The sequence below is a fragment of the Myxocyprinus asiaticus genome, chromosome 6 (genome assembly GCF_019703515.2).
Source record: "Myxocyprinus asiaticus isolate MX2 ecotype Aquarium Trade chromosome 6, UBuf_Myxa_2, whole genome shotgun sequence".
NCBI classification, from domain to species: Eukaryota; Metazoa; Chordata; class Actinopteri; order Cypriniformes; family Catostomidae; genus Myxocyprinus; species Myxocyprinus asiaticus.
The window spans coordinates 13,997,757-14,022,037 of NC_059349.1; the positions used below are offsets into that span (position 1 = coordinate 13,997,757).

At 36.7% G+C, this 24,281-nt stretch overlaps 2 protein-coding genes and 1 long non-coding RNA gene across 5 annotated transcripts; 1 reads left to right on the forward strand and 2 right to left on the reverse strand.

Annotated features, from left to right (window-relative positions):
* Positions 1-45: 45 nt before the first annotated feature.
* Positions 46-10,959, reverse strand: LOC127442551 (uridine-cytidine kinase 2-B-like). 3 transcript variants are annotated; one of them, XM_051700663.1, is made up of 7 exons: positions 10,843-10,959; positions 9,561-9,720; positions 7,582-7,678; positions 7,268-7,410; positions 6,965-7,062; positions 1,267-1,315; positions 46-1,115 (listed from the first exon to the last, which is right to left on the reverse strand). In XM_051700663.1, exons 1-7 carry the CDS (start codon positions 10,921-10,923, stop codon positions 1,081-1,083), a joined length of 663 nt encoding a protein of 220 aa, XP_051556623.1. In that variant the 5' UTR covers positions 10,924-10,959; the 3' UTR covers positions 46-1,080. The 3 variants fall into 3 exon arrangements, with proteins under 3 accessions (XP_051556623.1, XP_051556622.1, XP_051556621.1); XM_051700662.1 differs by having other exon boundaries at positions 46-1,124; XM_051700661.1 differs by having other exon boundaries at positions 46-1,147.
* Positions 10,960-12,454: 1,495 nt separating this feature from the next.
* On the forward strand, positions 12,455-20,215 carry aldh9a1b (aldehyde dehydrogenase 9 family, member A1b). Its single transcript, XM_051700816.1, has 12 exons — positions 12,455-12,510; positions 12,804-13,006; positions 13,213-13,358; positions 13,472-13,601; positions 13,831-13,965; positions 14,222-14,418; positions 14,671-14,811; positions 17,898-18,086; positions 18,215-18,302; positions 18,493-18,634; positions 18,755-18,867; positions 18,943-20,215. The coding sequence occupies exons 1-12, from the start codon at positions 12,470-12,472 to the stop codon at positions 19,035-19,037; spliced, it is 1,620 nt and encodes a 539-aa protein (XP_051556776.1). The 5' UTR covers positions 12,455-12,469; the 3' UTR covers positions 19,038-20,215.
* Positions 20,216-20,340: 125 nt separating this feature from the next.
* On the reverse strand, positions 20,341-23,800 carry LOC127442641 (uncharacterized). Its single transcript, XR_007897505.1, has 4 exons — positions 23,780-23,800; positions 21,765-21,791; positions 21,618-21,681; positions 20,341-21,110 (listed from the first exon to the last, which is right to left on the reverse strand). It is a non-coding gene; the product is annotated as an uncharacterized LOC127442641 (long non-coding RNA).
* Positions 23,801-24,281: the final 481 nt, after the last annotated feature.

Below are 24,281 nucleotides of genomic sequence, written 5' to 3' on the forward strand. Positions count from 1 at the left end.
TGAAACGATGGGTAAAGCGTAAAGAAATAGAAGAGCAAATAGGAGCAGGATTTTAAAATAATTTTATTATTTTCACATCATAATACATAATTCGTCTACAAAACTAGATCATAAAGCGCACACGGTTAAAATTCATGGAATAAAATAGGCCCACAAGTAGGAAGGGGGGAAAAGTGATCAGTGAGGCATACTGATAGTATTGTTTTACATGCGATAATGCATTAATATATACTGTATCTCTTAATGTTGAAGATAATTGTCATTTAGAGGTGTTTTATTAAACACTTAACAGTTAAATCATAGAGATCTAACCACAATCCCTGATTTGATGAGGTTTAACGTGATGCTAGTCACTGTGTATCAAACATTATTCTAAAGGGTATATGGAATATTGTGGGTAAAATCACTAAATAATCGTTTTACAGAAAGCTCACGTTCTGCTTTCAATTCCCACCTCACAGGCACGGACATATAAAACTGTATCTTAAAGTATCATGTACAGTATCTTTGTTAGAAAAGAACCAAGTAAAAAACACTGGGATTCAACAAAAAAATAAATCAAATGTGAGAAATAGAATGTAACAGACACACTTAACTCACTCATACACACATAAAGGGCCCTCAAATATGAGGTCCTAGGTTTTCTTTCTTTGCAGATGGAAAACCCACCCAACCTGAGCTCTGACTTCAAGTATGTGCTAATGGCACTGTGATGGTGTCTCTACTTCCAGTCTGAAAAACATTTCATACTATTCATTTATTGTCGAGTAGTTGAGAAAGTATATGGATACACTGACAGGACAGGTGAGTGTATAATCAAACCTTACAATTAGACAGCACCTTCGAAATCCCCAGAAAAAAAACTGTAAAAGCAAACAGTTATCTATAAAAACAAAATTTCAAATGCAAATAATAGTAACAATAACAAAGGATTTTCAGCTATGCATCCCTCATTTTTCATTTGACAAAAGGGATGACCACTGTTATTATTCAGTCCCACCCTCTCCTCAATGGCGGGAGAAGCCACAGTGAGGTCAGTGAGGTCTACTGGACTCAGACGTCTGCCATTGTCTGGGTGTTTCATGTCGTTTGGAGAATCCTCCGTTCAGGATATCCTGTATATGCTGCACAATCAGGTTAATAGCCACTACAGAGAGAGGAAAACAGTAGCTACATACAAGTAAAATGTACACAAATTATGAACATAATGAGAAAAGTTCTTTCACGTGATCAGCTGGCTTTATATATCAAATTTTACGGACTTACCTAGATTGTTTGCTCCACGAGGGATGATGACATCTGCATACTTTTTGGTCTGCGAATATAAATGATAAAGATCACTAAGGGCACATAGCAGGGAGTGCCATGACAGGTGCAGAGTTGCTTTAGCCAAATACCTGTACTTACAGTAAAGTACAGCAACAAAATCAGCAAAAACAAGAAAACAAAGAGGCATTTCAAGATGAGTTATCGAAAGGACTTATAACATAAATGGGTGGCCAATTTGTTTTTATAATAATAACGCATGCAGTCTTAATGACCTAATTTTAATTGAAAGACAACATGGAATATTTTGGTACTTAAACATTTTTTAATGAATTGTTCACCCAAAAATGAAAATTCTCTCATCATTTACTCATCATCATGCCATACCAGATGTGTATGACTTTCTTCAGCAGGACGCAGAGATTTTTTTAGAAAAAGATCTCCGCTCTGTTGGTCCATTCAATGCAAATGAATGGTGGCCAGAATTTTGAAAGTCCAATGAGCACATTTTACTATAAATTTTCCTCCCTGCCCAATAGGTGGCGATATGCACGAAGAATGAGAATTGACAAAAAAAAAAAAAAAAAAAAGTGGAGATTTATAGTAAAAAAGGACTATCAAACACCTATCATATCGCTTCTGAAGATATGGGCCGAGTCCGAAATCATTCACTGTTTCCTATATAGTGAATGACAGTGAGTGCTCTTTATCAGCAAGGAGTGAACGAAATGAGTGAGTGAATTTCGACGATGATGTGTACGCCGGGCGTCGGAGAGAGTGATGGAGCTGTCGCAGAAATGACTTCCATCACATATGTACTTTTATATTACATGTACATTACTTTGCAAAAATAATAATACTTGTTTTTCTTAAATAAGACTGTGTACTAATACAAAAATCTTCATTATGTTTGTAATTTTTAAATATGTTCAAAATTATTTAATTAAAACTATATATTGTATTTATTTATTGTGTTTTAGGATCTTTAAACTCCAATCCAACCTGGGTAGCGTTTTTGGGTGCAGATGCAGAGATCTGACAACCATGGGCACATAGCGCCTTTATATGACCGTAAAACAGCACTGAAGTTATCATAACCTACATGTGATAACCGAATATTTGAATCCTCTACTAAATTATCATTTCCGCTGTGTGCAGTCTCCTGATTTACAATAATATCACCTCAGTGAATTATATAGTGAAGAATGAATTCTTAATCTTAATGGCAAAATAAAACACATCATAACATCATCTATATAAATACATTATACATTTTAAAATGTATCTGTATGATTTTGGTTCACTACATTTTGTTATTTTAATCAAGTAATGATTTGGATCATTAAAATCTATTTTGATTTTTCAACAAGTAAAACAATACAGTGAGCATGAAATAAAACATTGCAAGAATGAAGACAGCTGTAAACTGGCATCTCTCGTTCGCTCGTGCTCTATCTCCCAGCTTGTCAGTCCTCCCCACAGTGGATTATGGGCAATAAACCGCCGGCAGGTGTGCATCCAATGTACACTCAAATCAGAGTGCATTGTGGGTAAGAATGAGTGAACGAATGTAAGAAACGAGTAGTTCACTCAGAATTCGGACCTACTACAAAATGGACAACACCCGAAATAGTGCACTATATATATATATATATATATATATATAGTGGATAGGGGGCAATTTCAGACAGCAATTGATTAAACCACAGGAGTCATATGAATTACTTTTATGCTGCCTTTATATGCTGTTTGAGCTTCAAAGTTCTGGTCACCATTCACTTGCATTGTATGAACCTACAGAGCTGAAATATTCTTCTAAAAATCTTTGTGTTCTGCAGAAGAAAGCAAGTCATACACACCTAGGATGGTATGAATAAATGATAAGAATTTTCTTTTTTGGGTGAACTATCCCTTTAAAGGTGCAATATGTAATAATTTTCATGTAATATTCGCCTTTTTTTTTGGCCAATGTGTGAATGGCTTGTAACGCAACTTACATGAGCCCTTCCCGGACTTCCTAGGTTGCCTATTAAAGCCTGTAGACTGATTTTCATGCGAAGGGAGCGGGTCGCTTTTGCCGGGAAAATCCAAAGGATGTGACGTTTATGCGCGCTCCCGAGAGCCTTGCCTCAGTGCTTCTCTTCCGCTATTCAACAGCGATAACAAACCGCAACACTAGTTAACGTTATCTTAGAGATGGAATCCAGCAAACGTCCAGCTACCAGCACAACACCGACTCCTACACAAACTCAGAGTAAGCCAAAAAAAATTTAAAAAAAATAAATAAAAATAAACATTTATCTACTGAATCCCATCTGGCTAAGCAGGAACGTGATCATGGTCGAGCGAAAAATAAAGTGAACATCAGCAGGATATTTGATTCCTGGAGGGACCTTCGTTCGGTTTTGCGGATCAAAACCGACCCTGAATTGGCGTTCTTCTTATTGGACAGGTAAGCTTACATAACTGCAAAGCATGTGAAATATAGTGCCATAAGAATTTATCTGTGTAATTTTAGCTAACTTGATCTTGTCTGCTAACACTGACGAATTGCAAGCTACCTTGCTTCGTAACTTTCAAATAATTTCAATGATTCTCTTTATACTCTTTATACATTGACATCAAGTTAATGTCAATGTTAATCTGTAATTATTCAGCAAGGTAAACTACAATAACACATGAAATTAATGCTAGACAATGTTCAAGATAATGCAAAAAGACCCATTCATTAGTGTAACGTAACTTGGTTATACAAAAAATATATACATTCTATTATTATAAAACAATAGCGCATCGATATCAAAATGACAGTTGTGATGGAATACTGAATTGTGTCAACATATTTATACTGTAAAGTCTATTTTATAAACAGCTACTTTCATCATCCACCAAATTTAGCTAACAGCTATTGATAAAGCTGGCTAGCTAGCTAACGGCGACATTGACTTCATTTATATGATAGCCTATGTATCATGCAAAGAAAAGTGATTACTTCAAACTACAGTCTCGCATAGCCAGACCTATATCCACACTTTGTTTTAGCCCTGTTCCAGCACTGGAGAGTCAAATATAATATGCATTCTCAAAGTTTGTAGTAAAACAATCATAACTGTGTAATTTTAATTATGCTACCTCATCAGTCAGCATGATTCCGGTGAATCACGTTCAGTCTCTTTGTACGTTACGTCATTGTTTTGGTCAATGCTCGCTCGCGTCCCAATGGAGTGTGTGCACGAGCGTGAGCACGAGCAACAGGTAGCTGGCTGCAGTTCACTTTACGGCCACAGGTGTCATTAATAACAAGGGTTTCTGAATCTTACATACTGCACCTTTAAAATGCATGAAGGAAAAACTAGTGACCACAAAAAGGTCACCTTATGCAAAAACTACGGAAGTGGTGACCAGTTACAGGATCTAAGATATACACTTTCCCTTAGTTATACATTCATATAAATTACTGATGTTAAATAGAGCGCAACAGTGCCAACCCACTTTTTTAGCTGTCTTGGTTCTGGGAGCATTTTTCCCCATTCATTTTTGTTTTCCACAGCGATTTCTTAAAGTACTTCATAAAAGAGTTCCAAGACATGAACCAAACCACCAGGTGAATCACAACATTACAAACTTTGATTTGAAGCAAAAAAGTATTTAAAAATCAGACAAAAAGACAAAAGGTAAACAACTGTGTACTTAACATCTTTAATCTAGGGAAAGAATTTGAAGAATTTTTACTTTTATGCTGGTAACAATTCCAATCTCTAAACTAGTACTACTTTAGTTTATTTGCCTGATAGCCAAGTTATAATAGTTTCCACCGTTTGATTTGATCTGATATGACTAGCAATCGTTATGTCTAATGTTATGTCTGTTTTCATAAAGTCAAAACAACAGCAGAAGATATGCTACTTACCTGCTCATAAGACTACTGTTGTCACGGTAAAAAAATTTCAGTAGTCAGTACCGATACCAGTAAAATTTCACGGTTCTCGTGAAATTACCAATTTCACAGAAAAAATTTGCTAATATGATAATGTGCTATTGAACACACCTGTTTAGCCTAAAGTTAAGTTCCAATGTAAATAATAAGTGTTTCTAACACTTGTTTGTTTTTAAGCAGGACCCTACAGAAATCTGTTTTACATTTTCCCCAAATCCTTTTTTCCCTTTTTTTAATGTATTATTTTGATAGAATTCCATGTTTTAAAGTTTAGTTTAATTTCATTATCAAAATGGTGTCTAATCAAAAATTGTTCCTTCAACTTTTAACAATTAAAAAAATAGAACAATTACTTATCAACATACCATTGCATTGTTTGACAAACATTTATTCAGTACAAAAGAACTCTTGCTTGTGATATACTGCTTAATTTTTATTATTATTACAATCATTATTCATTATTATTTTACTGTAAAAATAATAATTATTATTATTATTTCTACAGTGTGGATTACATTTTACTATACAGTTATAATATATTTCTGTTGCAATTTCTTCAATTTCAGGTGTTTAGCTTTTATTATGAATCGTGCTTTTATTTTGACGTGTATTTTTGATGGAAGTTTAACTTCTCTGGATAAACAGTTCACTAAATGGCACAGTGTGATCATTAAAGCACAAATGCTGTGATTATATAAATTATATAAAAATAACGCTTCAGAGTGGATTAGTGCTCTGCTCTGTCATCTCTCATACAACATGAATGATTCTCATAGTCTGTGGAGTTTCCAGTGTATGAGCGGTCTGCTTCACACATTCATTTAAAGCTCATGCAGCTCATACAGACTAAGACTGCAGCATTTCGCGGTTTAATAATCACACTAGGACATATCACGATTTTAATTTGATTACTTGTGCATTTCAGTGTAAAAAGAGTAACAGAGCATTTGAAAGCAGTCGTGTGTCAGTAAGACACTGTGCAGGTACCAAATTATGTCGGTGCTAGGAACTAACGGTACTGTAGAATCACTGATATCGGTACATCTTTTATTTTAGTACCGACGTACCGGTACTTTTGACAACACTTCATAAGACATATTTTCGGATATCCGTCTTTCACTTTCTTTCATTATTTATTTATTTTTTGAGGGGAGGGGGCGAGTATTGTTGTAATTTGTGACATTCGCTCTGATATGATAACTCCTCAAACCATCAGATTCATCAGAGCAGAAGTCAAAGCCCAACTCACGTAATTACCAAAACAATGTTCCTCTGCAAGTAACCTGCAGCTAGAGGGCCAAAAGTTACATAGTGTAGCTTTAAGCATTGGGAATTACATTATCGACTAAAAACAATGGAAAAATCTAAAACTATGGAGATAAAGTTGTTGATTATATGTATACAAGCAATATAATTACGTAATGCATGTGACCGCACGCTGCAGAACTCTTTTGGCGCGCTAAGTTTGGCGCTTTGGGATCATGGGTAATATAGTCCTTAATCAGAAAATTCCGCTATTAAATAAGATTTTTAAAAGAAGAAGGTGAAATAACGCGGACTGACAGCTTCAGCAAGCATATACCATCGCTTAAGCACCTCAGAACTTACGGTTGGTCTGTCTTTAAACGTTTACAAGTTATCATTAAAAATCAATTCCACTATGGAGAAAATTAATGGGATTTTAAATTCCGGAACCAGACTGTTGTGCTCCATAAAAGTTGGACACATTATGCATCAACCTACCCAGATAGAGACACTCACAGGAAGACAGAACTCTTCAAAGGCTGGTTTTACGAAAGTGATGTACTGGGTTAGAACCTGTTCCAACTCTCTGCCTCTCTCACCAATGTCCCGCAACACTGAAATGAACAAGAAAATATGATCAGTAACAAAACTAATTCTTTGGGAAATAACAATAAAGAAGCACAAGAACGTTGTCTCACTAATTTGTAGTTATTTAAAATGAGCGTTAACCAAAATCTGTTAAACAGTAAATGCAGTTAGTTTCTGATAACTCCAAATTATTACAAAAAGATACATAGAAGCATCACTCATCTCACGTACCTCTTCGTGAGAGTCTTGTGTCTGGATCGGTATCTACGAACAGCTTCATTTGGAACAGATCTCTAATCTCTTGCAAATAGAACATGAGAATTCCCTCAGAAAGAACCACATCTGCAGGATAAACCGTCACAAACTCATCCTTCCTTTAAAAGGATTGGGGAACATATGATTCATAAGGTAAAACTTCAAACAGTGGTTCACCCATCTTTTACAGTACATGCTTTGAGAACACACAAAAATAGCAAAAAAAATTCTCAATTGTTCTTTGGCTTTGAAATCAACACTTTAGAAAGTACAAGTAGATCAGGGCTGACCTGGAATGAGTCACGAAGTCATAAACGGGGATGTGCACGGTCTTCCCGTGAAGGATGTCGCACAGAGTATTCATGATGAGATCATTGTCAAAAGCATCTATGCAGGATGAAAACGTAGACAAAACAGACTTAAGTCTATTTAACAACAGAAGTAAACAAACCAGTATTTCTAATGATTTAAAGCCAAAATGTGAAGCTTATAATTTCGTTGAAGCATTTTATATAAATGTTTCTATTAGTATTTTAGCAGTAAAGTTGTCTAAATCAGGGGTTTTCTTTTTTTAGATTTTTCTACTTTTTCTCCCAATTTGGAATGCCCAATTCCCAATGTGCTTTTTTTTAAGTCCTCGTGGTCGTGTTGTGATTCGCCTCAGTCCGGGTTGCGGAGGACGAATCCCAGTTGCCTCCGCGTCTGAGACAGTCAACCCACGCATCTTATCACATGGCTTGTTGAGCGCGTTGCCATGGAGACATAGCGCGTGTGGAGGCTTCACACCATCCACCGCGGCAACCACGCTCAACTCACCACGTGCCCCACCGAGAACGAACCACATTATAGCGACCACAAGGAGTTTACCCCATGTGACTCTACCCTCCCTAGCAACCGGGCCAATTTGGTTGCTTAGGAGACCTGGCTGGAGTCACTCAGCACGCCCTGGATTCGAACTAGCGAACTCCAGGGGCGGTAGCCAGCGTCTTTACCACTGAGCTACCCAGGCTCCCTAAATCAGGGGTTTTCAAACTTCTTGATGCCGAGGACCCCCAAATATGACAATCAACTTGCGAGAGACCCCCTCCTAAAATATAAAAAGGTCGCTATATAGTTTTTGCATAAAGACCAGAGAAAAATTTGGGGAAAAATGTATGATATTAAAGACAATTTAAAGAATTAGCTTTAATATTGCTATTGTACTAAATCCAAAATAAATAATTATAATATTATCTGTAGGTATGCATCAATGTATTGGCCAACTATTGACCAAATTACAACCATCGGCTATACCCATCGATGGTTTATATCGCCGTTTGCATGCTTGTCATCACGCAAGCAAGAAACTATGGTTTATTTATAATTAATTACATAACTTACAGTGTTGGATTAAGTTTATAATCATTTTTCTGTGTGATATAAAGATATACCTACCACAATAAATAAAATCGTAAAAGTAAAGCATATTGAAAATGCATGAAATTAGTTTGTAATTTTCTATCATAATGTAAATCATGTAATGTAAATCATTGTTATAATTTTTTGATACTTTTTTCCCTTGTATTGTGGCTCTTAAATGTTTGGCCTGTCATGTGTTAAACAGATCCGATCCATGTTCAATGGAAATTATTTATGGATAGAATAATAAAATAGATTTTTAAAGCACAATTACAAAGCAAAACAGTGATTTGATGACAAAGTTGAGTAAGTGGCATATTATTGATAAGGGCTTATAGTTTTTTGTTAAAATCGGCATTATATAGGCCAAAACTGTTCATATCGGAGCATCCCTAATTATCTGAAGAGAAAAATTTTGACTAAACTGAAATGGCAAGTGTCAAATTTGTTAAATACAGTTTTTAGATTTTTACATTTATGAACACTTTTTTCTTTCGAACCCCCTAGTTTGAAAACCCCTGGTCTAAATACTCCTTTTAGGAGGCTTCTGGTTATGCATAATCAACATAATTCCTGTGAGTGGAGTTTGAGTATCCATGTGTGTATTATACAAAAATCACAGGGTATACCGGTGTTACACAGTCATGACACTAAAGTTGACAGATTAGATTCAACTTTACACAGACAAGGTCAGTAAGTGATTCTATCACACTAGTCTCATGTTAACACATGTAAAGTTTAAATCTTGTGGCCATCTAAACTTTGAAACTTATTGCCTGACCGTGTGTACTTTAATTGTGCCTTACTGTAACTGTGTTTTTAGTTTGTTTTTGTTTTTTAAAGAACACAAAACTGAGGTACGGTGTAGTACCTGGATGATCAAAGTTGAACTGGCCCTTGAGCGCTTTTGCCTTCTGTTCAGGAGTGAGCTCCTTATAAAAGCTGTCTTGACTGAGGATGACCACCTGCCGATGATGATGGTCAATTTTATTCTGGCCCAAGAGCTCCATGATCTTCTCGCATACTGAGGACTGAGAGGACAGGAAACAAACCCACTTAATAAGTGCCAAACACTTTAAGAGAAGTAGTTCAAATATCCGATTATCAAATGAAGCCATATATCTGTAATTATATTTACAACATATAAATATACATATTGCATCACTGAAAAATGACAGTTGCTCTCCAGACATGTGCGGTGAACTATGGTGCGGTGTATGGGTCAAACCACAAGGAAAATCAGCAGGGAAGCATGGCCCTCATTCACTGTCCAACTTTGCCTTTATAATCCGGTTCAGTTGTAATAAGTTTCTCTGAAGGACAGTCCTGGAAATCTTACATTTACACTGAAATGAAAAGGGGCTGATGGGACTAAATGCTAAATTTTTACTGTAACAGGATTTAGCTAGCCAAAAGAGTTAAAGAAACTTTGCTGAAGCTCAAATGTATTGCTTTGCCACATAAAAGGACAGCTGTAGACTAACTAACCCGGTTAGCTGAAACAAGGTCACAGTGCAAATGTAACCAGTCTCTGTAATTATGACGTCATGTTCCCGGAATTTTATTTCGCCTACGAGTGAGTCAACGGAGGAAGTGGCATATTTATCTTTTAACACCACAAACCATTTTAAGTCAAATGGAAAGAAATAATCAAGTCACCAACGTGACAACGTCAACTTCCGATTCAGATATTTTTGGTCGCACGTGCACAATAACAAACGGCAACGCCACACGCAATATTTCAACCTGCCGCGCCACGTGGAGCTAAAACATGATGCTATCGAAATTTATTACGATTCTAGATAAATCTAGACGTATCCTAACTGGACACTGGAACTGTTAGCTAAAGTTCCCGAGGGGTTTAAATTCTTATCGCGTAATTCTTCTCTTGTGTTTACAGGAATTATTGACAAAAGACTTCCATGAGGGACCGATTTAACGTATATTTTAAGTGTTTTACATAAGACTTTGGTTCAAGAAGGTTTTGGGTTTGTGAATTCATTTAAAAATCAGATGTCGCATTTACAATAAAACTTTTTATATTTCCGTATAAATTGACTGAAGTCAAGGAGAGAATGGTTGGCTGACATCGCGATTAAACCCCGGATAACCGAGTTTGTACAGTTACTTTTAAGCAGACATAAAGCTCAAACCTTTCCACTGGCGGTACCTCCGGTCACACCGATGAGGAAAGGCTTTTGGGTGGTATGATGTATTTCGCTGTCTCCAGCCATACTTGCAGTGGGAGTAAAAGAGCGCGCGCTGCTGTTCTAATAACACACACATACAGCGCCCCTCCTCCCGAAAGGCTAAGAGAGGTGGAGCTTACGAGTAGCTCCTCCTCGCTGGACATCTAGCGAGGGGGAGCTAGACATAAGCTCCACCCATTTGCTCTGCAGTGAGCACCACTAGCTCCTCCCTCCTGCGTCTGTACCCACAGAAAATCATGTACAATTTACAACACAATATGCTATCTTGTTTCGTCTAGTATCAGTGTTTTTACTCTGTACATTTCATTTTTCTTAAATTAATATTCCAGGTTAAGCATTTGTGTCAAAATGTTGATTACCACAAAATATTATTTCAACTCGTCCCTCCTTTTTAAAACAAACATCTAGGTTATAGTGAGGCACTTACAATGGAAGTGAATGGGGGCCAATCCGTAAACATTAAAATATTCAATATTTCAAAAGTAAAGCAGCAAGATGTGAATAATATGCATGACTTTAATGTGATAAAATCCATTACTAATAGACAATTTTACAACATTGTTGCCATGACGACGTAAAAACGATGATTTAAACAACTTTACGGCTCAAATAATACATGCGTTTTAACAGAAGAATTAATGTAAGTGCTTTTATAAAATTTTAAACTTCACATTTCTGTGCTTAAACCCTCTAAAAATTGGCCCTATTCACTTCCATTGTAAGTGCCTCACTGTAACCCAGATTTTTGCTTTTTTTTAAAGGAGGGACGAGACGAAATTATTTTTTGTGGTAATCCACATTATGCCACAAGTGCTGTCGATGGCCTGGCCACCCCAGACAGCTGGGATAGGTTCCAGCACTACCCGCGATCCTGCATAGGACAGGCGGCAATAGATGATGGATGGATGGGTGAAGTACAAATATGAAAAGATTTTTACAGAAAATATTTCATGTAAGAAGAGCATGAATAAATAAATATGTAATAATTTAATATAATTATATTTTATGTTAGATTTTAAATCTGTAATATTAAGATTGAAACTTGTTTTGTGTCTTGTTCATATTCAATTTGCACTTTTATAACTAATATTTTGCAAAAAGTTAAACAACATTAATAATATATATATATATATATATATATATATATATATATATATATATATATATATATATATATATATATATATATAATCAACCTACAAAACCAATAATCACATTTTCAAATTTCATATAATCTAAATGTATTTATTTATTTATTAATTTTTATTGCAAAGCACATACAAACCAAAGACATCCACATAACAACAGGGCAAAAAAAAAAAAAAAAAGTGCAATTTAAATACTTATTTTTCAGTTAAATTCCACTCAACTTTACCAAATAAAATCATATTGTTCATAATGAAATTCACAGAAACAATTTTGGACTCAAAATAAACAAACACATCTCTGCATTTATATCAAAAGCGTAAAAATGTCACTTTAATATGCTTACGGAAACATGTCAAATGACGTCAAAATGGACCAATGAGAGTTGTTCTTGTGAATTAGCCCCGCCCCCACATGATCGAACATGGCTGGAGTGATCCGAAAACTGCAGATCTGTTGCAAGGGGTGAGTGAGCGATTCTGACTGCAACATTTTGTTTTACTGTGCTTTAAAGACTTGCTGAACGCTTGATCCATGTCAGTTTTCATTTAACCACGGCTGTAGTCGCCTTCATCGAGATTTACAGACCATTATCTCGATAGTCAATTATAAATAAAGTTATTTAAATTTTTCTATTGTAATTATACTTTTGTTTTGCTCTAGAATATTTTTGTATTTGTACTTACGCTCGAATGTAGTCTTAACATTGTAAAGCTATTTTATGGTGCAATTTCAAAAAAAGACTTACACTCTTCCAGGAGGTCAAAGTATAGTGTTAGGATGCCCCAGCTGAGCTTTCACCTAGCCCCAGGTCTCCGGGCGGCCCTGAACTGGACTGGGACCAGGAGTGCATCTTCAGGAACCCTTCAAATCAAAGATTCACTGAACTTCTGGTGTGGTGGCCGAGTCAACCTTAAAGATGTGAAAAGTAAACCTGAGCCAGTTTATGAGCCTGCAACAGGTAATGTACTTGCAAAACTCTTTTTTTCTTCATTTCATCCCTCTAAAGGGCCCATTCAGACTTTGCCCTGTCACATGATCAGGGTCACATTTGGCCGTGCCTGTACCTTTAAAAATGGATGTCTTCAATACAGCATGTTATTCTATTGAAAAACAGTACAGGCTTTAATTCTGTTGTGAATATTCTGATGAACATGTGTGTGAAAGGTCGTGTCATGTGCCAGCTGCAAGCTTGCGGGGCAGCAGAGGTTGATATAGCTGTTAGGAGCGCCAGTGCTGCTTTCACAGTGTGGAGTAAACTGGCTGGCATGGAAAGAGCCCGAGTCATGCTAGAGGCGGCTAGACTGATTGAGGTAGATCTGAACGCATCCTAATACATTCCTCCTCTGAATACAGTATCATAGTGTTGTATTGATTGAAGAAAGTTTGAGCCTGATCTGTCAGAAAATGTCCTTGTTGAGAATAGAAAAGAAGAGAAGAGATTGCTGAGTTAGAGGTGGTCAATAATGGGAAGTCCATCACAGAAGCTCGTCTAGATGTGGACTCAGCCAGACTTTGCATTGAGTATTTTGCAGGACAAGCCACAACCCTTTCAGGTGAGTTGGTTTGACAGAACATCGATCATCATCTCAGTTCTTCCTCAGATGTCCACTGTGCAGTTTATTGCATTTCCAAACACAAGTAGTGGCCTTAAGTCCAATAAAAACCTATCAGATACCAAATTGGAAAGATGCATGACAACAAAGAATGCATTTTATCCCATTAAATTCAAAGAATGGTTGTGTATTTGGACTTAATGAGAATATACACTCTTTTCTTTCTCAGGTCAGCATGTTCAGTTACCCGGAGGTTCATTTGCCTATACACGTCGAGAGCCGCTTGGTGTTTGTGTGGGAATAGGAGCCTGGAACTACCCATTCCAGATTGCAGCCTGGAAATCTGCCCCAGCAATTGCTTGCGGTATGAAGAGAAGTTCTATTGGTGTGAAGTTTAGTTATACCAATAGTGGTATATTCTTTTCCTTAGTAGTTCCTGTTGCTCAACTGCTAAGTCAAACATAACTGATACTATTACTTATATCTGGGTTGGGGATTTAAACAAACTCTCTTTCCTGGTTAAAACTAAAAAACTTTATTTGCTTAATGCTTCCTTTGTTCACTCAGTGCTCCATTTACGGTGTTGATTGTTAATGTCTAACATTACAGTACAATTGCAGGCAACTCTATGGTGTTCAAGCCGTCACCGGTGACCCCAGTGACTGCAGTCCTGCTGGCTGAGATTTATTCACAAGCTGGGGCTCCAGAGGGCCTGTTTAATGTGGTGCAGGGTGGAGTAGAGACGGGATCTCAGCTGTGTCATCACCCTACTGTGGCTAAGGTCTCTTTCACAGGAAGTGTGCCCACAGGCAAGAAAGTAAGTGTACTCAAGCAGCAATGGTAGTTGTCACTGAGATTGCTAGATGCTGATGAGCATGAAAACTGAAATTGAAAAATCTCCACATTTATGCATTTGGTTTTATAACTTCCCCAATCATTTCAGTGGTAGTGATTAGTTTTGTATACTGTATACCAGAAATGTTACCCCCTGTTGACAGGGTTACTAACAGTACAACTTAATGCTATCCTGCTATGCAACTGTGTTTAATTGCACATTTTGGCCCAACAGATTATGGAAATGGCCTCCAGAGGGGTGAAACCAGTGACACTGGAGCTTGGTGGTAAATCTCCACTGATCATCTTTGAGGACAGTGACCTAGAAAATGCTGTTCGAGGAGCACTTATGGCCAACTTCTTGTCTCAAGGCCAGGTAGTGTATTGGGGTTCTGAAGACAAAAACTAGCATGCACATTGCTTATCCCTCTGTACTTGTTTAAATAAGTAGAAAGAGACCCAGTAATCAGTCAAATATGTCCAACAAGTGTGTCTACCATGATTGTACTATTGTTGTTAAGGATGCAATTTAGATAAAGATTAGCCAATAAAAATAATTATTTTAATGTAAATGACTAGAGGTAGACCGATAGTGGATTTTGCCGATACTGATAACTAGGGCTGGGCAATATGGCTTCACATATTTTATCTCTATATTTGTTTTAGCCTACTGACAATATTCAATATATGTCTGGTTAATTATGTATTTGCTCTTTTTTTTTTTTTTTTAAATCAGTGTGCAAAGGTGTGCAAAAACTACTCCATTTATGTTTTGAAATCCAGTTGAATATTGCATAAAACTAAATTACTACTGTGTGACCAAGTCAAATTTATCATTTTAATATAATACTGAATTATGAGGCTTTTAATTTGACACTGGAAGTGCAGTGTATTGGATAAAACACTGTCATCTCCTCCTTTTATGTTATACTGTGCCACGAACCTGCAAGTACTTTTCTGTCACAATGCACGTGAACTGCTATGAGAGTGCTGCCATGCACACGCACACGCACACAGATCAGTGTATCGCCGGTGTATTCTGAAGCGCACACTGACATGTTTATCTGTCTTTAAATTGCAGCCTTTTGCAGTTTATTAATCACATATGCCCAACTTGCCATTTTGATGTTACTGTATTTTAATTAATTGTGCAGCCCTGAAGGATTAGTCTACTGCTGCACTTTTTATGAAACTTAAAGGTGCACTCAGTATTTTTTTTTCCTCATTAAAAAACTTTACTCCAAAAGAAATGAATTGTAATTTTGAAACATATGTATAAAATCATGAAAACTCACACAAGATGAGGACTGTAGTCATATCAGTAACTGTATAAAAGCTGTTTTATTCTACATGGCGAGGGTTCCCATCATGGGGGCTGCCATGTTAGGAACACGTGACCAGCCGAACACTACTCACTTAATCTCAGTAACCGCCCAGTTATTGGACACTTTCACTCATGGATTAATTTAATCATGGCAGACTGTGAATAGTGAATTTCTACAATAGCATCCTTAACTGAAAACTATATGGAATTATGCTTTTCAAATAAAACTAACAAAAAAGTTACTGAGTGCACCTTTAATGGTCAAATAAAAAGCGCATAAAAATCATTACGATATACACGATATTGCTTAATTTAATATAGTCAACAAAATCCTCACAGTTATATCATTAATATTTGATATACAGTTGAAGACAGAAGTTAACATACACTTAGGTTGAAGTCATTCAAACTGATTTTTTTTAACCACTCCACAGATTTAATATTAGAAAACTATAGTTTTGGCAAGTCGTTTAGGACATCTACTTTGTGCATGACATATGTAATTTTTCCAACAAGTGTTTACAGACAGATTGTTTCAAAAATTGTGTACCTCCACAAGTCTGGTTCATCCTTGGGAGCTATTTCCAAATGCCTGAAGGTATCACGTTCATCTGTACAAACAATAGTACGCAACACCATGCGTGTTAACACTACAGTAGTAAACACCATGGGACCACAAAGTCATCATACCGCTCAGGAAGGAGATGCATCCTGCCTCCTAGAGATTAACATAGTTTGGTGTGAAAAGTGAAAATCAATCCCAGAACAACAGCAAAGGACCTGGTGAAGATGCTAGAGGAAACAGGTAGACAAGTATCTATATCCACAGTAAAACTGGTCCTATATCGACATAACCTGAAAGGCTGCTCAGCAAGGAAGAAGCCACTGCTCCAGAACCGCCATAAAAAAGACAGACTACAGTTTGCAAGTGTACATGGGGACAAAGATCTTGTGGTTTGATGAAACACAATGGCCATAATGACCTTTGTTATGTTTGGAGGAAAAAGGGTGAGGCTTGCAAGCTGAAGAACACCATCCCGACCGTGAAGCATGGGGGTGGCAGCATCATGTGGGGGTGCTTTGCTGCAGGAGGGACTGGTGTATTTCACAAAATAGATGGCATCATTAGAAAGGAAAATTATGTGGATATATTGAAGCAATATCTCAAGACACCAGCCAGGAAATTAAAGCTTGGTCGCAAATGGATCTTCCAAATGGACAATGACCCCAAGCATACCTCCAAAGTTGTGGCAAAATGGCTTAAGGACAACAAAGTCAAGGTATCGGAGTGATCATCACAAAGCCCTGACCTCAATCCGATGGAAAATTTGTGGACAGAACTGAAAAAGCTTGTGTGAGCAAGAAGGCCTACAAACCTGTCTCAGATAAACCAGTTCTGTCTGGAAGAATGGGCCAAAATTCCAGCAACTTATTATGAGAAGCTTGTGGAAGGCTACCCAAAACTTTTGACCCAAGTTAAACAATTTAAAGGCAATGTTACCAAATACTAACAAAGTGTTTGCAAACTTCTTACCCACTGGGAATGTGATGAAAGAAATAAAAGCTGAAATAAATAATTCTTTCTACTATTATTCTGACATTTCACATTCTTAAAATAAAATAGTGATCCTAACTGACCTAAGACAGGGAATGTTTTCTATGATTAAATGTCAGGAATCGTGAAAAACTGAGTTTAAATGTATTTGGATAAGGTGTATGTGAACTTCTGACTTCAAATGTATTTTGCTCAGCCCAAAGGTGGTGGAAAAGGCAGATAATGGAGACTTGGCTGTTACAATTCTCTATATTTAGGTATTTACCAAATTAAGCTTTTTATAGCCTATATATTCACCAGATGAAGAGTTTTGTATAAATAGATATTTCACCAGATGAGATTTAATAAGGAATAAGGCTTATTATTATTCACAAGATTGGAATGATTAGTTAATTTGAGGTCTGGCATAAGAGTACTCTGTTTTAATGGGAAATTTATTGTCATCTAATATGATTTTAAAAAATAATTCCCCAATATTGTGATATATTGTGCTTCATAAAAAAAAAAAAGAAATAAAAAAGGTAATATTAACCAAACATTCATGTCTTAATTCAGATTTTTTGCTTTGTTTTCCCCCATCTAGGTGTGCAGTAATGGCACAAGGGTTTATGTGCATAGCTCAATTCTTCCTCAGTTCTTGAAAGAAGTGGTAAGAAGAACTAAAGCCATCCAGATAGGAGATCCTCTGCTGGATGAGACTCGTATGGGAGCTCTGGTCAGCAAACCCCACCTGGACAAGGTGTTGGGATATGTGAACCAAGCTAAAAAAGAGGTATAGAGGCCATGGATGTACGACACATAAATGTTCGGTAGTAAACATTCATATAGTAGCATTATTGTATTGTTTGCTGTATGATATGAGTTGTAATGTAGTTGTCTTGACTGTGTACTGACTGATAGGGAGCCAGAGTTCTCTGTGGAGGGGAGCCCTTCACCCCTGCAGATACTAAACTAAAAGATGGATACTACATGACACCATGTGTGCTGGGTGAGTTGTTAAATCTATTGACAGCTGATGTTTTAAGGTGTTGTGTTACAGAAACATTCAACATTTCTCATTCCTCTGATTGGATCACCAAACCATGTTTTGTACCGTGATGTTCCTGAAATGAATCTAGATAAGCCATATTCCCTCTTACTATCTCTTTTCTGTTTTTATTCATGACTTTTACATTTAGGCAGCTGCACAGATGACATGACATGCGTCAGAGAGGAAATATTTGGCCCTGTGATGTCAGTAATGTCTTTTGACACAGAGGAAGAGGTTCTTCGGAGAGCCAATGACAGCACTCTGGGTCTGGCTGCAGGAGTCTTTACTAAGTAAAGTGACCGCTGCTTTTATTTGTGGAACAAACATTGACGTGGAATTTTTGTAAGACAACAGAGCTAGATTGGAACATTTGCTCAGTTTCCTTTTTCTGTCTGTTTCTTTCTCAATAGAGATGTTAAGAGAGCCCATCGTGTTATAGAAAACCTGCAGGCTGGATCTTGCTTCATCAACAACTACAATATCACCCCTGTGGAGGTGCCATTTGGAGGATACAAGGCCTCAGGTGAAGTTACTGATTGTGTTTTTTTTTGCTTGTTTTTGCATGTTGACTCTAACATTTCCTGCTATCTGATTTCAGGTATTGGAAGAGAAAATGGCCAGGTGACCATTGAATTTTACTCTCAGTTGAAGACTGTGATTGTGGAGATGGGTGATGTGGATAGTCTTTTCTGAATGTCGGCCAGATGTATTCTGGTCATAGATTAATGATTCGACCTTACTGCAAGATCTTTGTCAAGCACTCATGTAGCTTTAAGACTCACACACGCAGTTCCTGATTTTGCACAGTTCTGTTTGCTCTATTAAGATCATTTTCTGTCAAGTAATGACAGCTGTCTGTGAATATATCACAATTAAGTGCCTGTGCTGATATGATGCTATGATTCTTAATGAGTGAAGATTGTGCAAACTGCCTTAATTTAAAGCAATGTTCCAGGTTCAGTGCAGTTTAAGCCCAATCGACATCATTTGTGGCATAATTTTGATTACCACAAAAACGTAACTTATTAATTCAAGTTTTAAATTTTTTTTAAAATCGTAATTACAGCATGGCAATTACAGTGGAAGTGAAAGGGGCCAGCCATAAATGTCAAAAGTATAGCCACAAGACTTAAACATTAAAGTCACACTAACATCATGTTAATACAGTACATTTAGTGTGACACAAATAGTCGATTGAGCTTAACTTGTATTTAACACAGAAAATTCCTCTAATGAAACAGTGCCACTATATTTGATTATTAAATAGCTATAATTTGAAGGTTTTGGCATTAAGTGCATATAGTGTATGTTTTTTTTATCGTACACTTTTTTTATCAATATTTAAAGGTGTGACATTTGTCACATTACTGATACTTTGGTTGGTCTGATTTTATCACTTGTTGTTTAAGGAAACACTATTTTTGCACAATATTTTTGACCTCATGACAAGAGGCTGTACATTAATGTAATTAGAGAGCTTATGTATAATGAAGAAATACCCCATGTAATAAGAGGTAGTCTGAAGTACTGTTTATTTTATGTACATGCTCTGACCTGTAATGAACAGCTAATGTGTCATGTGTTTTGCAACCATGGATTCTCCCACAATATGAGAAAAATAAAATCTCAAGAACTAACCACTCGGTCAAAAATGTATGCAATGTGCACTACCATCAAGTTTTTAAACATTGACATAAGCCCTAAATTAATCTCTGAAAAAATGCATTATTAACTGTTTATAGTTTTATTTGTATTTTTTAAAGGATTTCTTTTTTCTGCTTGCCAGTTTGCCCCCCACATGTTTTCTCTGCAAATGAACAATAAGAAATAATCAATGAAATAAATAATAAAAACACACTTTAACGTCGTCATACCTTTGTAATAGTTTTTTTGGGTAGCTTAAACTGTGCAGTGGACTCTACAAAAGATTTCAAAACATTCAGCAAACACTCCACAAAGCAGATCTTCAGAAGGAAAACCTTTAGATAAAATACATACCATCCTCAAATGGCAGATCATGGTCACAGCAGTCTCTGGTCACCTGTCACAAAAAAGGGGAAAGACCTCTATGATCTGAATCAAGTCGATTGATCAAATATCAAAGCTTATTCTATATAACTGCTATAATTAAAATCAAATTTTCTCTGCTTTGCACCTTTTCTGCTGTTCTAGCTCAGCTGACCGCCCTCCTGTAGCTTCCCTAGACGACTCTGTGCTGCCGCCACACGCAGCTTCATGGTGTGTAAGCGAGACTGCACATCACCCACTCTGAAGTGCACTGCAGTTCCCTCAAACCACAGATTGACATATACACCTGCCTTAAATCCTGGCGGCTCATATTCAGGGGGTGTCACTCATTTTTTTCAAATTGCGAGAGAAACAAAAGCCACATCCTCCATTTATCAATATCCTGATCACAAAAGGTTAACATTGGATAGCTTCTGAAGTACTAATTATAGTTTTTAGGTTCAACGTTTAGCTTTTGCCACTACAGCTATTTAGTACTATTTCTAACTCTCCAATAAACTTTACATAAACCTCCACTATGAATCTCAACATATTGCAGAAGGATGTGCAGGCAGCTGTGTTTGCTCAAAGTGGCAGATGTTTGTTTTACCATCATCACTGTAGTAGAGTTTCATACTGAGGTAAACGGCATCGGGCAGAGCCTCGAGATTCTCCATGAGGGGGAACAGCTTCCTGATCAGGAGGATTGAAGCATTCTTAGTGTCGTCCATGGTCACTTTTACTTCAACATTCTCATTCCTTAAATGAAGAAGAGAGGCGAGGACAATGTTGCCTATCGTCGCACTTAGTCAACTTGAAAGCGCATTCGCAGCTCATTTAAAATTATTATTATGTAGTGACACATTATTATGTTATTACATTTTGATGAAAGATTCCAAACACTTTTTCTTTTAAATAATGTGTACTGATAAAAAAGTGTACAATAAGATTATGAACATGTATTAAGAAAGTAAAAATGAACAATTCTGGGGAATCCATGCAAAATAATACTTTATTGAGAATGATTATATGAAATGATGAGTAAAGTCTTCTCAGACCTGAATGTTTTAACTCATGTTATTGCCTCCAACAGTATGTCATTTTGCAGTCACCAATTGAAGACATACAAGAAATGCAAACTATAGGAAATCTATTCTACAGATACACTATATACTCATCAACAAGCTTGAAATATCAGGTCTGTTCGTGCTTGGTTTGAATAGGCCTTAATGCACAAATAATGCATGACAGCTTTAAGAATAATACCTCAGGATGTCTTTCTCCAGTCCCTGCTCTGAGTACCTGAACTTGCTGAGGACTCAATCACATGCTAAGACAAGAGAAACACATAAGTTACAAAACATTTGAGGTTAAGAACAGTCATATTAAAGTTACATAGAACTGTAAACTCACATTGCTGTTATCTGGGTTTGCGTGCGCCTGTAAATCCAAGAGTCATACATTATATACAGGTGCATCTCAATAAATTAGAATGTCGTGGAAAAGTTCATTTATTTCAGTAATTCAACTCAAATTGTGAAACTCGTGTATTAAATAAACTCAATGCACACAGACTGAAGTAGTTTAAGTCTTTGGTTCTTTTAATTGTGATGATTTTGGCTCACATTTAACAAAAACCCACCAATTCACAATCTCAAAAAATTAGAATATGGTGACATGCCAATCAGCTAATCAACTCAAAAGACCTGCAAAGGTTTCCTAAGCCTTCAAAATGGTCACTCAGTTTGGTTTACTAGGCTACACAATCATGGGGAAGACTACTGATCTGACAGTTGTCCAGAAGACAATCATTGACACCCTTCACAATGAGGGTAAGCCACAAACATTCATTGCCAAAGAAGCTGGCTGTTCACAGAGTGCTGTATCCAAGCATGTTAACAGAAAGTTGAGTGGAAGGAAAAAGTGTGGAAGAAAAAGATGCACAACCAACCGAGAGAACCGCAGCCTTATGAGGATTGTCAAGCAAAATCGATTCAAGAATTTGGGTGAACTTCACAAGGAATGGACTGAGGCTGGGGTCAAGGCATCAAGAGCCACCACACACAGACGTGTCAAGGAATTTGGCTGCAGTTGTCGTATTCCTCTTGTTAAGCCACTCCTGAACCACAGACAACATCAGAGGCGTCTTACCTGGGCTAAGGAGAAGAAGAACTGGACTGTTGCCCAGTGGTCCAAAGTCCTCTTTTCAGATGAGAGCAAGTTTTGTATTTCATTTGGAAACCAAGGTCCTAGAGTCTGGAGGAAGGGTGGAGAAGCTCATAGCCCAAGTTGCTTGAAGTCCAGTGTTAAGTTTCCACAGTCTGTGATGATCTGGTGTGCAATGTCATCTGCTGGTGTTGGTCCATTGTGTTTTTTGAAAACCAAAGTCACTGCACCCGTTTACCAAGAAATCTTGGAGCACTTCATGCTTCCTTCTGCTGACCAGCTTTTTAAAGATGCTGATTTCATTTTCCAGCAGGATTTGGCACCTGCCCACACTGCCAAAAGCACCAAAAGTTGGTTAAATGACCATGGTGTTGGTGTGCTTGACTGGCCAGCAAACTCACCAGACCTGAACCCCATAGAGAATCTATGGGGTATTGTCAAGAGGAAAATGAGAAACAAGAGACCAAAAAATGCAGATGAGCTGAAGGCCACTGTCAAAGAAACCTGGGCTTCCATACCACCTCAGCAGTGCCACAAACTGATCACCTCCATGCCACGCCGAATTGAGGCAGTAATTAAAGCAAAAGGAGCCCCTATCAAGTATTGAGTACATATACAGTACATGAACATACTTTCCAGAAGGCCAACAATTCACTAAAAATGTTTTTTTTTAAGGTCTTATGATGTATTCTAATTTTTTGAGATAGTGAATTGGTGGGTTTTTGTTAAATGTGAGCCAAAATCATCACAATTAAAAGAACCAAAGACTCAAACTACTTCAGTCTGTGTGCATTGAATTTATTTAATACACGAGTTTAACAATTTGAGTTGAATTACTGAAATAAATGAACTTTTCCATGACATTCTAATTTATTGAGATGCACCTGTACGTAGGTAACACTTTACAATAAGGTGCCATTTGTTAACATTAGTTCACAACATTAGTTAACATGAACTAACAATGATCAATACTTTTACAGCACTTATTAATATGAATGTACATTTTTTTTTAATCAAAAGCTGTATTAGTTAATATTAGTTAATGGACTATGAACAAACAATGAACAATTGTATTTCTCGTAACTTACATTAACAAAGATTAATAAATCCGGTATAAAATAAATTGTTCATTGTTTGTTCATGATACCTAATGCATTAACTAATGTTAACGAATGGAACCTTATTGTAAAGTGTTACCATTATATATAATGTGTATTTACAAGACAGATACAAATAAATAACATGTATTTATGCATACTGACCCCAATAAGCACAATCTGAAGCTGTAAAATATGAAGAACTTGATTAGTAGTGATTAAAGGTTTATATCCAAATATGATGCATGTGTCTTACATATATCTTCTCCAAAGCATCTAAACATCCCATCAGCCTTGAAGGACAAATGTATAGATGTGATTCATTTTGTATAATGCATTTTAACCCTGTATGGTACAGTGTTGCCATATAGTAACAATATATTTTCTTTCACTTTCTCACCTTACAGAAAAAAACTACAACATAATGCACTGTTGGAAATGAAAGGGCAGTCTTTAAAGAAATGCTGTTTTTAAGCCACATGACATATGATTTTGTCTTCAAGACTATTGGGAAGACACCTGCTGAAGTGCTTCACAAATTGCTCTAATAAACACATTTCAGTATGTTTTTATGCTGCATCTTTGATAAGTTAATTAAATGTATAAGGCAATCTGAACATTTCGAGGGAGAAAAAAATGACTCAGCCAGGTTATGCATCCATGTGTA